The sequence below is a fragment of the Stegastes partitus genome, unplaced genomic scaffold (assembly GCF_000690725.1).
Source record: "Stegastes partitus isolate 25-593 unplaced genomic scaffold, Stegastes_partitus-1.0.2 Scaffold1381, whole genome shotgun sequence".
Classification (NCBI taxonomy): domain Eukaryota; kingdom Metazoa; phylum Chordata; class Actinopteri; family Pomacentridae; genus Stegastes; species Stegastes partitus.
Window position 1 is genome coordinate 240,064 of NW_007579112.1, and position 14,819 is coordinate 254,882.

The 14,819-nt window shown below is 46.7% G+C and overlaps 2 protein-coding genes across 2 annotated transcripts; one reads left to right on the forward strand and one right to left on the reverse strand.

Annotated features, from left to right (window-relative positions):
- Window positions 1-2,622: 2,622 nt before the first annotated feature.
- Window positions 2,623-6,221, reverse strand: cox11 (cytochrome c oxidase assembly homolog 11 (yeast)). Its single transcript, XM_008299118.1, has 4 exons — window positions 6,141-6,221; window positions 4,284-4,747; window positions 4,006-4,131; window positions 2,623-3,330 (listed from the first exon to the last, which is right to left on the reverse strand). The coding sequence occupies exons 2-4, from the start codon at window positions 4,716-4,718 to the stop codon at window positions 3,142-3,144; spliced, it is 750 nt and encodes a 249-aa protein (XP_008297340.1). The 5' UTR covers window positions 4,719-4,747; window positions 6,141-6,221; the 3' UTR covers window positions 2,623-3,141.
- A 1,403-nt stretch (window positions 6,222-7,624) lies between these two features.
- LOC103370168 (chromobox protein homolog 2-like) lies at window positions 7,625-12,844 on the forward strand. The gene is made up of 5 exons (XM_008299119.1): window positions 7,625-7,699; window positions 7,784-7,827; window positions 8,813-8,878; window positions 11,052-11,121; window positions 11,197-12,844. The coding sequence occupies exons 1-5, from the start codon at window positions 7,634-7,636 to the stop codon at window positions 12,514-12,516; spliced, it is 1,566 nt and encodes a 521-aa protein (XP_008297341.1). The 5' UTR covers window positions 7,625-7,633; the 3' UTR covers window positions 12,517-12,844.
- The last annotated feature ends 1,975 nt before the right edge of the window (window positions 12,845-14,819 follow it).

A 14,819-nucleotide genomic window follows, 5' to 3' on the forward strand; every position in this document is an offset into this window, starting at 1 on the left:
CTGATCTTCTGGATCCTTTTCCATCTTTGTCAAGTCTCTCAGTCAGATGTTTCTCCTCCTCTGTTCAGGTCTTTGAGGACAGAAGGTCCAGGACATGCAGAGGAACTGAAAAACGTTTCTCTCTTAGCTTGTTTTCGTGCTGTACATTAAAACAGGATCAAAATACCACATACATGAGATCAAATTAAATATCTGACAATCAGCCTGTGCCCATTGGTGGTGGTGCAACATGGAGGCAGCTTCTCGAGGCCGAGTCGCTGCAGTCGGACTGCAGGTGGTGACGTCACGTGACCGACGATGAATGTATGAGTCTTTGTGTACGTGGGTGTGTTGGGCAGAGTCCAGTCCCGACAGCCTCGACTGTAACACACCCATAGATAAACACAGTCCAGAGGTCCAGAACTGAGAAGGTTCTGCTGCTCTCAGCTCGTTGTAGAACCGTGTCCATGCAGGTGGACTGATGGAACCACAGCTGGACTCAGTTTGGTTCTTTGAGTTTGTTCTGTGAGGCCTGAATTTTCAGTTTGTTCTTGATTGTTAATAAGATGAAATCCTGAACTCAGAAATGATGAGACGCAGTTTAACAGTTTGACATTTACAGTGTGGCTGAGTTCTGCTGTGACCTGCAGATGATCAACCAGCCTCAGTGTAGCTTCTGAGTCCTGAGCAGATGGAAACTACAGAAGAATGTTCTGATCCGTTTCAGGGTTTATTTACTGAGATGCATCGTTTACTGTTGCTACAGTGAATAAATGGGATCCTTCTGTCTTCGTGCTCTGTGCAGGCCGGTTGTTCCCTTTTATTCCTCCTAACCTCTGCTCAGCTCCCGACACCGAGAGCAAACCTTGTATTCAGTAGCCAGTAAGTCAATATTTGCCTTCGTGATGAAGCTGCGTGGAAGCTAAAGGCCAAAACGTGCCAAAAAAAGCCACTTGAACCCAGTAAATCACAAGTCCGAGTCCGCTGTGCCTTTGTTCCCTCAGAGTTTCTGTTTTTGTTGTAAGCTGTGTGCAGATGTTTGATCTTCACTGTGATGTGGAAAAGAACGGTCATAAAAATAATCAGACTGCTGTTGTGAGAGTTGCTCTGAGGATTGCTGTAAACCTGCCTTCATATAAACCACCAGCTATCAACTGTTGGACTGAATAAACAATGAGCTGATGCTTCTGATCAAACTGTGGACTTTTCATTTCAAATGTTTGAAGCTGTGGTCAGAAAAGGCCACCTCACCGCATGAGACATGACATTTATGTATCCTCGAGGGGCAACTCCAGTAATTCAGCCCGCTGCTGATGGATGATGGATGGACTGAGGAGTTTGGATAAAATGAGCTGCAGCCTGTTTGGTTCGTGTTTATGCGACAATATGAGCTTCAAAGTAAAAGAAGTGAAACTTTCCTGAAAACAACCTCACAAGGTGACGTTCACTGATTCCAACTGTCACTATGAACCATCAGCCTCCATTAGTTTCTGTTTTCTTGTTCTAAGTTTTGTTCTAAACATCCATCATCTCTACACCTTAATCCTCACTATGGGGGGCGGAGCCTATCCCAGCTGACTCAGGGTGAAGGCAGGTTCACCTGGACAGGTAACCAGTCTATCACAGGGCTACACTTAGAGACAGACAACCAAGCACACTCACATTCACACCTACGGACAATTTACAATCACCAATTAACCTCAGCATGTTTCTGGACTGTGGGAGGAAGCCGGAGAACCCGGAGAGAACCCACGCTGCACGGGGAGAACATGGAGACTCCACGCAGGAAGATCCCGGGTGTCCTCACCGGGACGCCAACCGGTAACCGGTGAGCTGTGAGGCGCTAACGGTGCTAACCACCTGCAGCCCTGTTCTAAATGTGTTCTCTGTGGTTACTGCTGTTGTTGGAGTGTGAGCGCCCTCTGCTGGTCGGTGCTGCATCCTGCAGGAGGTTCAACTGTATAAACAAATTTTATTGTGTGAAGCTTGTTTTTGTCGGTCAGAGTGTTATTTGAGGACACAACCTGCAGGACATGTGACACCTGAGCAGGTACGATTCAAATAACTTTATTCATCCTCTAGGGGCAATTCCAGTAATTCAGTACGCTGCTGTTTGACTCACTGATGCATGAGCCACTTGATCTGAGAAGATTTCTTTCAATCTACAGATCGTGTCATGGATCTTCTTGTGCTGGTTTCTTCTCTCTGCTCAGGTGTTCCCATCCTGCTCATCAGTCCTTCAGGTAACTACCTGCTGCACCAGGTGCTGCTGGAGAGCTCCAGGCTGCTGTTTCTAGATCTCAGACAAGAAGATTTTATTTAAACCTGCAACCCCACATGTAGAAAAACTGTTCAGCGGTTTGACTTTGTGAGTTATGAACATCTACTGTTCTGCAGCGTTGTGGCACTTTGGATGAAATGTCGTGTAAACCTCAAGCAGCACTTCCTGTGGGTTGATGTTTGCTCCAGAAGTCTATAAAAATTCATAGTATAGGATATCGTAAAAAACAAGAAGGTGTTATAACAAAGTCATAGTGTAGCTCGTTGGAAAACAAAAACAGTAATCATAAAGCATGGCTCAGAAAGTCGCAGCATGTTGTGGCGTCAGAAAGGACTCATGAAACAGAACAAATCAAACAACTGTTTTATGGACCTCTGCAGCACATTTCATTCAGTTATAATTTATTCAAGTGTCGACTCGTTTCAACAGTTAATAATAATCAGAACTCAAACATTTACAGTCTGTCAGATGTCAAACCTCCGACAGCTCGAAGCTTCGTCGTCTCTCGGCGACACGAGAAACTGTTCAGTCTGAAACTCGGCTGTCCGCTCCGGTTCCACTGTTCTCACTCGGCAACACGTCCGTGTGACGGAAACTGATCCACAACTCTCCTGCTACGACGTGAACCTGCTCTTAGCTTCTGAAAAGGGGATGCTAGAAGAAAGTCTAAGAAAAACCCTGAACATCTTCACGTTGTGTCCAAACTAATCAGAAACGTTACTGCTTCTAGACGAATGTCTGTTGGATGAACAGAGATTCAGGTTTAAATGTGTCAGAGTGAGCGTGCTCAGACTGTTTCACCTGCTGTAATCTGTGGATCACAGACGGTTCAGTGTTTAATGGCTGTTCAGGAGAAGAGTCTTGGATCGTTTTTCAGTTTTTCAGTTGTAGCTGTATCCGGGCAGCGGCAGCTTCTGGCCCTCCTTGGCCTCGAAGAAGGTGTAGGACAGCGTGATGGTCTCCACTCGAGCCATCCGAGGATCCTCGTCGAACTCCGGGTCGATGTAGAAGAAGACGGGCATGTCGACCTCCTCGTGGGGGTTCAGGCGCTGCTCCTCGAAGCAGAAACACTGCAGACGAACAGAAAGCAGATGTTCAACAGCTGCTCGGCAACACGTTCCAGCAGAATCGGCTCTAATCTGAAGCTGATGTCAGCTGCAGCCTCTGATGTTTCAGCCGCTGCAGCGGAGAAGATGTTTTACTGCAGGTCAGTGATTTGTGTTGAACCCTGAAGGAGATTTTCTGGAGGACAAACTGACTGTTCACACGGATCAGAGGGAATGTGAAGCAGACTGTAACGCAACGCTTACTGGATGGTGGCAGAACTTGTTTTAGGATGATGAGTGCAAAGTTACGCAAAACTCACTACAGGGAACAATCAAAGGTTTGACCAGGTAGAAGTGTTGCTTGGTAACACAAAACCTGCCGTGAGATGATGTGAGAGTTACTGCAAAGCGACAAAAGTTAGTGTGAGGACATGCAACAGTTGTGGTGAAGTAACGCATGACTGAGCACAGTTCTGCAGAAATGATGACGTACTGTCAACGTATCCTCAACGTAGAACAGGTTGCAGCTAATTCACAGCTTGCTGCTGAGTTACTGTCGCGTTTAATCAGTTACTGGAAGGAAAGTGAAGCACATTGTTCCCGCAGACCGCTGCAGGTTCTGCAGGTTCTGCAGGTTGGTGTGCAGCAGCTGAAGTCGCTCTGAAGTGACATCGAGACAAAAAGAGGCCAATACTCCACCTGGATCTTGTTGAAGTACTGCCCGGCCTCGAACGGAACCACGTTGTAGGTGGAGATGCCGATGATGGGTTTGTCCGTGGGGTTCTTGGCCCGGTAGAAGGCGAGCGCCGTCTCACCTGGAACCACCTGCAGGGAGAAGCTCCATTAGACGAATGTGTTCAACTTCCTGTTTGTTCCTGATGAAGTGAATCCTGTTTCTGTATTTACTGTGCCGGTTCTGTGGCGTTTCCATCAGAACTTATGGATCAGTAAGTAATCGGTGTGATCGTTGGACTTACGAAGATCTCCGTCTGCTGCGGTCTGAAGTTCCACTGCATGCTGGCGTGCGTGTCGGCGTTGAACGTCACCTTGATGACTCGTTCCTTCACCGGCGTCATGGTGGCCACCTGCTCCGTGTCGTGTCCGGCCACCGCCGTGCCGCCGAGCCCCGCCGCCTGGCAGTAGAGCCGGTAGAGCGGCACGGCGGCGTACGACAGGCCGATCATGCCCACGCCGGCGGCGGCGATGTAGGTCAGCACCGTCTTGTTCCTGCGCTGCCACTCGTCCTGCTGGGGGCGCCACTTCCTGCCACGGCTCTGAGCGACGAGGCGAGCGGGAAGCCGCCGCCGCAGGAAGTGCCCGGCCTGAGAGTGCAGCGTCCGGACGCAGCCCGGCAACAGAACCGAGGCCTGAACGCCACAGAGCGACGGACGCAGCAGGAGAGGAAGCAACATGGCGGCGAGCCTCACCTGAGGACGCTCACCTGGACGGAGACGACAGGAAGTTCAGACATGAAACACATTTGACTTGTTCCAACAAGATGTTTGTATTTATGCATTTCTGAACGGAGTTTAGTTTGTTCATGTGCAGTTCAATACGATAAAGCAGAATCAACTTTAGACATTTCTTTTATTATAATATATTTTTTGGGCTTTTGTCTTTATGTAGAGCAGCAGAGAGAGAGACAGGAAAGAGGCAACATCTCCAGACATCAGCAGGAAGCTACAGCTTGGACACTAATGGGTCTTCAGATGGACAATGACCCTCAGCATAGCACCAGATTAGCTACAGAGAGGCTTCAGGACAACAGAGTCAGTGTTGTGGAGTGGCCATCACAAAGCCCTGATCTCCATCCTGGAGAACATCAGTGGAGGAAGGAGACCAACAAACCTGACCCAGTTCCACCAGTTCTGTCAGGAGGAATGGGCCAGAACTCATCAGACTGTTGTGAGAAGCTTGTGGATGGAAACCCAGAACGTTTGACCCAAAGTCATAGAGTTTAAAGGCAACGCTAGCAGATACTGAGGAGATGGATGGAAACTTCTGACTCTGAAGAAAGTCATAAAACATTCTGTCTCTCATTGTTCTGGTGTTTAGCAAATAGAACTAACGCTGGTGATCCTGACTGAGCTGAAACAGGAAGAGTTTAGTCTGACTTAATGTCAGACGGTGAGAAATAAAGGTTTTATGTCTTCTATACGTGGATGTAAACATCTGGTTTCAATATAAATGTGCATCTAATGATGAGAAAACCAAACCAAACTCCATTCTGTAAAGTTATGATTTAACGCTGCTTCACTTGTTAACACGTAATTCAAATGTGTTTAATCATCACTGAACACATTTTCCACTTTCATAAAAGCCACTCTTTAATTCTGCATATGACACAGTCAATAAAGAAATATTGATTAACCAAACTCCACTGAAAATAAAACCCACTTTAAAAACGTTCTGCTTTCTAACAAACGTCCTGTTGTTATATGACTACATTAATTTTAGAAGTGAGTAAACGTGACACACTGAGCAGCATTTATTTCATTGTATATTGATCTCAACCTATTGATTACCCCAAACTCCAATTTAAAAAAGTTGAAATTTACAGATTCTTTGCTTATTAACAAATGTTCTTGTTTTGCTGTAATATTAAAAACTACATTTTCCACTTTAGTAAAAGAGCCTCTTTAATTCGGCATTTTTTAATTTAACAAACTGAACAAACAGACACACCTGACCTACAGGAGACACCGGTGCGATAACGCTAGCTTAGCTTAGCTTAGCTTAGCTTAGCCGCTAACAGACGACAGTGTAAAATCACATCATGACGTTGATTCTAAACACAGTTTCATTGTGAGATTCTCTGAATTAAACGCTGGTACCTTCGTAGAGAAGCTTCTCTGTCAGTCACCGCTGCTCAGACGACTTCTTACCAAACATGTTTTCCGGAAGCGCAGCGGTGTAACACGCAACCTGCTCCGTCCTCAAACCTCGAGCAGAAAGGTTCCGCCCGGGCTGACAGTCAACCGATCACAGGTCAGAAGTTGTTGTTTATTTGTTTGTTGGAGACAAAACAGCGGCGCAGTAAAACTCTACAGTTATAATAATGCAGCCTCTGGTTTGCGGTAATTTAAAATAATAAATGATAATAATGTTTATGTCCTGAAGCACCTGTAAACAGTGGATGTAAACCAACATCTAAATGTCTCCTGTGCTGCCATTCATTCTGTTTTATTCCTGTTTGCCATTTGTTGTATATTCCTACATGTTATATTAAGAGCACGTTGTCTTCCCTGAACACATTGTTGTTAGTTTTATATTTTGTCTCTTTGTGGTTGTTCTGTTGGCTGATGACTTATTTTTAAATGATTCAGGTAATTTATTGGAGCATATTACATTTTTACACTATTACAAAACCCTAATATTTAAATGATTCAGGTGATTTTGCATTTTCTATAACAATATACTGTCTTAACCTTAGAATTTAAATGACTCAGTTAAATAATGTTATAATGTTTCACTGTGTGCACAAGTTTACCTTTATTAAGGTGAAGCCCCCACGATAATATTTATTATATCAGTGTCTCTAAATAGCTTAAATATTAAGGTCACCACCATACAGTATTATTTATTATATACATTTTCTGAAGGAACTTTATACGGAGAAAGAAAAGAAAACACAGGGAGAGGAAAAATCACTACAGGTATATATACTGTTGGGCCTTTTTGGCAGAATGGAGAAACAATGGAGGACACCATCCGTAGCAGAGTTTTATTGAGTTTTATTTTACAATATAAAGACATTCAAGCAGTGATCAGCGAGAGGCACAGTTCTCACAAACCGTCCAACAAGACTGATGAGCTCACAGAGGATCCCTCGATTTGGTTTGTCCTCTCCCTGTTGTTGTTCTTTCTCCATGTCCCTTCCGGGGCTCCGTATAATCTAAATATTATATATCTAAATATGATCCTAAATTATTTTTCATTATATTTATTTATATCAACCTTAAAAATGAGGTAATGACTCTACAATCTAAATTTAGCCAATAAGTTAAGTTAGATATTAAGGTGAATACCCTCTGATATTATATATTTTATGGCTTTACTGAATAAGCTCGCATATTCCAGGTTAGATCTTAGAGTTTTATTTATTATTCAGGTCAAAAACGACAATATTATTTATTATAAGGACTCACTGGACAAGTGTCAGTATCTCAGCTAAGACACTGCTATATACCACTATAATAAATGTACCTGTAACCCACCTGATTACAGGTAATAACAGGTTAATTCTGGGGATGAACGTGGTAAATAGCGGCTACGGCGGCCGTGCGGGGTCAGACGCGCTGCGCCGTCGTTGTGAGGGGCTGCTGTAATGGAGGGGGTCACGGTCGGACAGGTATTTGATGCCGAATGCATCCTCAGCAAACGGCCGCGGAAGGTAAGAGCCGGGCCCGGGGCCGGAGGGGTTCGGTGGCCCGGAGGAGCGGCTGTTTAACGGTCTGTGCTTGTCGTGTGTCCGCAGGGGAAGTTCGAGTATCTGGTGAAGTGGAGGGGCTGGTCGTCCAAGTAAGTACCGCTAGCCGCTGCTAGCTGCTAGCTTCGCTGCTAGCTGCGCTGCTAGCTTCGCCGCTAGTCGCTGCTAGCTGCTGCTAGCTGCGCTGCTAGCCGCCGCTGCTAGCGACGCTCAGCGCCGAAAATGGCCCCAAACAATGCGGCTCCGTGTTCGCCGCTGCCAGGCTGCTGAGTCCGGCCACCGGGGCCGAACCACCGGGGTTCCGCTCAGCACTCCGACCGGGGAGTCCAGCGAGAAGCAGCCGCCGGTTCTGACCCGTTAGTCCGCGTCTCTGCGCCTCGGCAGCGGATGCTAGTTCAGTCTCAGACCGGGACCAGAGGCAGGTTCGGCTGGATCAGCTGCGTCCATTTAACAGAACCAGAACCTGCAGGAAATCTAGAAATCACATCCAGAGCCGGGAGACGGTAGACTAGAACCAGAACCTGGAGGAAATACACAAACCACAAGCAGAACTTGGAAGAAAACAAATCGGAACCTGGAATAAACGCACCAGAACCTGAAGAAACACACCAGAACCAGAACCTGTCGGGAATATAGGTATAGTACACCTGGACCTGGAAACACATGCTGGAACCAGAACCCGGATGAAACACAGAAACTTCAAACACAACCTGGAGAAAGATTTAGAAACCACAGAACCGACAGAACCAACACCAGAACCTCGAATAAATACAGAAACCACAGTCAGAACCCCAACAATATATACCAGAACCTTGAGACCAGACCAGAACCTGAAATAAAAACTGTAACCACAAATAAAATTTCTTATAGAACCAGGGAAGCCTAAACCAGAACCAGAACCTGAGGAAATACAGAATCCACAAGCAGAACTGAAGAAAATCTGCTAGACCCATAATCTGGAGAACGCGTAACAGAACCTGCAGAAACCACAATGATAAAGCAGCTCCAGTGTTTGTTAATGAAAACATGTTTAAATGTTCTGGTTCTGAAACTAAACCCGTTTTCTGATGTCTTCAGGCACAACAGTTGGGAGCCGGAGGAGAACATTCTGGACCCGAGACTTCTGGCAGCGTTCCACAAGAGGTCCGTTTACTCATTGATCATGTGACTGGCTCAGGATTGATACTGATTATTGATAATCAATTGATTTATTTAATCAGGATTTGGCTAAAAACCAACACTGATGATCAGAGAAACCAGCGGATCAGAACAGAACCGGCTTGTGGTGCCGGATGAATAAAACAGAAAAATACAAGAATTCTTGTCAGAAACAACAGACGAGTTTTTAGATTGTTGGTTTGTTTGTTGATTATTTATTTATTGATATTTATTCTCGTTTGTTTTCAGTTTCAGATCGTTTTTTAAATCAAAGAATAAAAATCAGCAAAACTTTAAACCGTAGACAGAAGAAAAGTCGTAGTTTCATGGTAGAAATCAACATGAAACGACGAGTAAAGCCAACATTTGTCTTCTACCTCCAGTTATACAAACACGAACTCAGTGTCGTATTAATTTGTGATATTTCGTCGTGTGAACGTCGCCTCAACATCTAATTAAAACTGACACTACCTGACCAGAAGTATGTGGACAGCTGAAGCTTTGTGTTTGTTATGATTTATACAGAATTGACCCCAAAGTGTCCACATACTTTTGTCACTTTGTCTTCACTAAACTGTCTAATTGAATTAAACACTTTCTGTGTTCAAAAGTATGTGGACGCCTTTGGGTTTTGTATGGTGATGGGTGTCCACATACTTTTGGCCATTTATTGTATAAGCAGACGCTGATACATACACAGATCTGTTTAATACACCACTTGGCTGAAAGTATGTGGACAGCTGAACGTCACAGCATATGAGATTGATGTGGTTCTGGCCCGAAGAGTGTCCGCATACTTTTGGTCGTATGCTGTATTTTTCTAAGGCAGCCAGTTTCTCAGGAATAATTCATCTCAGAGTTAATTTTAAAAATGTGAGGAGCTAATTTGAAGTTGAGCTGAAGCACACACCATTAAAACAATAGAACAAGTCACATTTTCCAGAGTTTTGGTCTTTAATGCTGAACTTTAAATGGTGGAGCTGCAGGTTGTTTGGCGGGAACGTTTGGTATTTCAGCCATGTTTTTAGCGCTCATCTGTTCTTAACTGTATAAACGCACCGGATTCAAAGTGGATTCTTCTGGGAGCAAGTTCCAAAACACTTCCACTCCTATGAACTCAAAGCTTGATTCTGAAGCTGATTTCTTATTGAAACTATTTCCTCATAAACGAGGCGGATGGACTGAAGGACAGCAGCTGGACTGAAGCTGTTCGACGCCGAATATAAAAACTGTTGTTTAAATAAAACGAAGCGTCGCTGCGCAGAGATGAAATCATGAGAAGTGTTTGGTCTCTGCTCTGACGGTTTCATCTATAAGCTAGTTTAGAGAAAGTGGAGTTTGTTTTCTGTTTCAGACCAGATCTGCTGTTTAGTCAGAGTGTTGCATTGTGGGTAGCGTGTGGCCTCGGTGTCGCTGAGCTGCTTTGCTTCTCTGGTGTTCGGTTGTGTAACTGAAGCTGCTGAATGGTCTGAGTGCTGCGTTTGGAGGCTGGTTCTGGTCCATGTGTGGCTGATTTATGGCGTCTGGCAGCTCATGTGAAGGGAAAGTGTTCCTGTTTATTCAGTCCAGATGCGTCGGAGCTGCAGCAGATCTGCAGATACTTATTGTGTACGGATCAGAACCGTTTGGATGGTTTCAGCGAGTCGGTTCAGTCAGTTCAGGTTAAAGCTGCAGGAATCTGCTGTAAGTGAATTCACCGTGCGGGTTTTCTGATGCTCAGGCCAGTGTTTTGTGTCATTTTGGACAATTTTTTACGACAGTTTGAACAATTCTGACGAATAAAAATACATCTGAGTTGATTTTTTAAACCTCAGGTGTCACAGTGTGAAGCTAACAGAAGTCTGCGTCTTGTCTGATCTGTTTTGTTATTTTGAGCAGCTTCTGAGTCATTTGGACGAATACTGGGTCTTTTTTTTTTTGCAGGTTTTTTTGGGCAAATTTTGGGAAATGTGTAATAATTGTTGTGTTCATTACTTTAACAGCAAGACTGAAAGAAATTCATCCTGATTCTAAAAACTGTGAGAGGCGACCAAACCAGAGCTAAAAATCAGGATCCATTCATCGGCCCGGATTGGAATCAGAACTTTTTTAAATGGAGTTTGGTCGGATGAAGGTTCATTGGATGTTGATTAATGTATTTATTGTTAATGTTTTCTAGAGAACAAGAGCGAGAGCTGCTGTTCCAGAAGAAAGGGAAGCGACCGAGAGGACGACCTCGAAAGATTCTGGTAAGAACCCGTCCATCCTGTGATTCTGAATGCCAACGCCGCCGCGGTGCCTGATGGTGTTTGTGTTTCCAGCAGCCTGCTCCAGCCGCCACCAAGGACAGCCGCTCTTCATCCTCCTCCTCCTCCGGCCTCTCCTCCTCGGCCTCCTCGTCTTCCTCCGAGGACGAAGATCACACGAAGAAGCCGAAGCCGGGCCCTCGGCTCCATCCCGTCCCCCAGAAGAGGCCCCAGATCATGCTGGCCAAACCCGACCCGCCCCGTAAGAAGAAGCGAGGCAGGAAGCCGCTGCATCCGGACCTGAGAGCTCTGAGGCAGGCCAAGCCCCGCCCCCCTGCCCCGCCGCCGCCGCCCGCTCCTCGACACCACCAGGTGCTCCGGAGAGACGAGCCGCGACCCGGCGTCAAGAAGCCGCTGCAGCCGGCCAGCTTCACCTACACCGGCCTCAGCAGGAGCTCCAGGGACGACGGCTCCCAGACCTCCAGCTCCTTCTCCCAGACGGCCTCCAAGCCCGGATCCCTCAGCTGCATCTGGACCAATCGCTCGCTGTCGTCCTCGTCCCCGTCCTCCGGCTCCGCCCACAAGTCCAGCCCGTCTCCACAAAGTAAGAACTCTCTGTCCGAGCTGAAGCGCTCCGTCTCAGAAACATCTCGAGACGGTTTCAAGGTGTCGTCTCTGAAGCAGGGCGGCTCGCTGGGCTCCCACGGCTTCGGCCCGACGGCGGCTCATCGCTCGCCACTGGCTCAGAGGCGGCAGGACGGCGGTCCGACCGGACTGGTTCCACACAAGCAGCAGAACTCCAGTCTGTCCAAACCGTCGTCGTCCTCGCCGTCGCCTCGAGACCGAGCCAGTCAGGCACTGAGCCTGCGAGCGCTCAACCTGCAGAGCGTCAAGCCGCCGGCCGGCAGCCTTCAGGGGAACACGAGCGGCGCCGTGGCCGCCGTGGCGAGGTCCAGTTTACGGAGCGGCAGCATCGTGGTGAAAGGAGGCGTCGGGAAGGAGATGCGAACGCCAGGAGGGCAGCGCTCCAGTCTGACAGCAGGAGGCGCCGCAGAGCAGAACCGGGCCAAGGAGAAGCTGGCGGGCGGCAGTTCTGGTCGAGGCAGGCCGGAGAAACACGGGCTCAGCTCTCAGAACCGCAGCCTGAACGAGCTCAGTACCGGAGACTCGGACGACAGCAGCAGCAGCGAGTCGGAGCAGGATGCCGCCATGTTCCCCGGCAACAGCAGGCCCAGCCTCGGCAACAACGCCACCGAGTCGGACACGGAGACGGACTGGCGGCCGACCCGGAGCCTCCTGGAGCACGTCTTCGTCACGGACGTCACCGCCAACTTCATCACGGTGACGGTGAAGGAGTCGCCGACCAGCGTCGGGTTCTTCAACTCCAGGAATCACTAAGGGGCGGAGCCTCAGCCGGACAACACTCCTCTACGACCGCTCAGGGTTCCTACAGTCACTCTTAGCTCCGCCCACCACGGCGCCGCCCGACAGACGGTTCTTTGGTTCCAGTAATCCACAGCAAAGAGATCGGACTGAGGAAGGCGGTCCTTTGGTTGAAGCAGCGTAGGAACCCTGAAGCTTGGACTCCGTTTACGTCTGACCACAGTTCAGTCTGCACACAGGAAACAGGAAGTGATGAAGGTCAACAGGAGGCTGGGGTTTGGCTTTGATTCAGAACCTCTTATCTTGTTCATAGTTCCTCTAAATTACAAAAACATCATAGTCAGAAGTTCATATGACTGTTTTGTTATAGCTAATCACCAGTTAGCTGCAGCGCTACGACGAGCCGTCATCCAACCAAACTCCATGAGAAAAAGTTCTAATTTAAGTCCAGGCCGATGAATGGATCCTGATTTAGGATCAGGATGAATTTCTGTCAGGTGGGTTGATGTGTGACGTTCAGTTGGAGGTTTTCAACAGATGGAGGCTCTTCATTTACGCATTTATCAGTCGGTCAGAAGAAGAAATACGACGGTTTGTAGCAGCAGCGACTGAATCAAAGTCTTCATGTGTTGAACTACGAAACCTCCAACTGAACCTCACATGACGTCCCATCTCAGAAATGCATCTAAGATCTGAGGCGACCAAATCAGAGCTAAAAGGATTCAGGATTCATTCATATGCCTGGATTTAAATTAGAACTTTTTCTAATGGAGTTTGGTTGGATGAAGGTTCATTCCTGCAGCTCATGAAGATCATCACCATCTATTGATCTGTTGATTGTTTTCTGGATTAATGAATTTGTTATTTGGTCTCTAAAATGGTGAAAAATGTGGATCAGAGTTTCCTCAAATGTCTTGTTTTGTCCAAAGATCTTCATTTTGCTGTCGCAGGGGAAAGAAACCAGAAAATATTCAGACTGAAGAAGCTGAAATCAGTCGTTTTCTTCGTTAAACCAAAACAGCTGTTGATTAACTGACTAGTTGACAACTGATTTGATTAAGTGTTGCAGCTCTAGTTCTTGCCGTAAAAACCTCCAGTTGAACGTCACTTGACAACTGAAATCCATCCTGATCCGAACACCTGCTGGAGGCGACCAAACCAGAGCTCAAAGTCAGGATTCGATCGTCTGTCGTCTGGGTTTAAATCGGAGCTTTTTTAAATGGAGTTTGGTTTGACGGAGGCTGAATCCACAAGTGAGGAATGTTGATGAACCTTTCCTCAGATGCCACGTTCAGCCTCTTGTGTTTGTGATTCCTGTCGATAAATCTCGAACCCTGTTCAGACTGAGCTGCGTTCGGCGGCGTGTCGACGGCGCCCAGCGCTCCAGATGGATGTATATTCCACCTCTCCAGTGCCTCAGGTTTCCTCTCAGCAGGACTTTCAGACTATCAGACCCACTGCCACCGCCGGCCGTCCTGCCCACCAGCTCCAGGAGGACGTTTGTGCTCGTCGGACCTGTAATCGGACTCAATGTGTGGCGCCGTCCAGGGCAGCATGTTTAAAAGTGTTCAGAAAAAAGCAGCAGCGAGTGTCGTGATCGGTAACTTCTCATCGTCCCATCGGGGTTCTTTGTAATCGTCTTTCCTTTGGACCAAAGGTGTTACGAATGTCTTGTTTCTAATCGTATTATTGACAGTATTTCTTGCACTACGCACAGTCCAGATGTAAGCTGACTGAGACGTCCATTATCACCGATATATAGCAGTTTTGTACCATTTGAATACATCCTCGTGTCTTTTGGAGTTGATATGTGTTAATTTATATTTGTAAATATGGTTTTTCATGTGATCTATCTGGTGCTCGTGTCGGCCGACTAGCTTCACACCCTGTAGCCGGCGTGCCTCTGCCATGTACGGTCCAAATAAACCACAAGCTCAGAGCGAGTTTGGCTGCTGTTCATGTGTTCACCAGCGGGAGGCGCCGCCGCCGCACAGAAAATCAGAAATCAGCCCAAACTGATCGATGAGCTGTGAACACACGGCCTCGATCAGAGAGAAGATCAATAATCAGCTGATCAGCGTTAATGATCAAATGTTTACATGAACAAAACCAGACTGAGAATAAATAAACAAACCAATTAAATCAATTAGTAAAGCAATGAATGGATGAATAAACCCAGTGAAGGGATGAATACAGCAATGAAGAGATGAAGGAACCAAGTGAATGGATGAATAACGTGAATAAATCCAGTGAATGAATGAATTAATCACGTGAAAGGAGTAATACACAAGATGAATACATCAAGTGAACGAATGAAT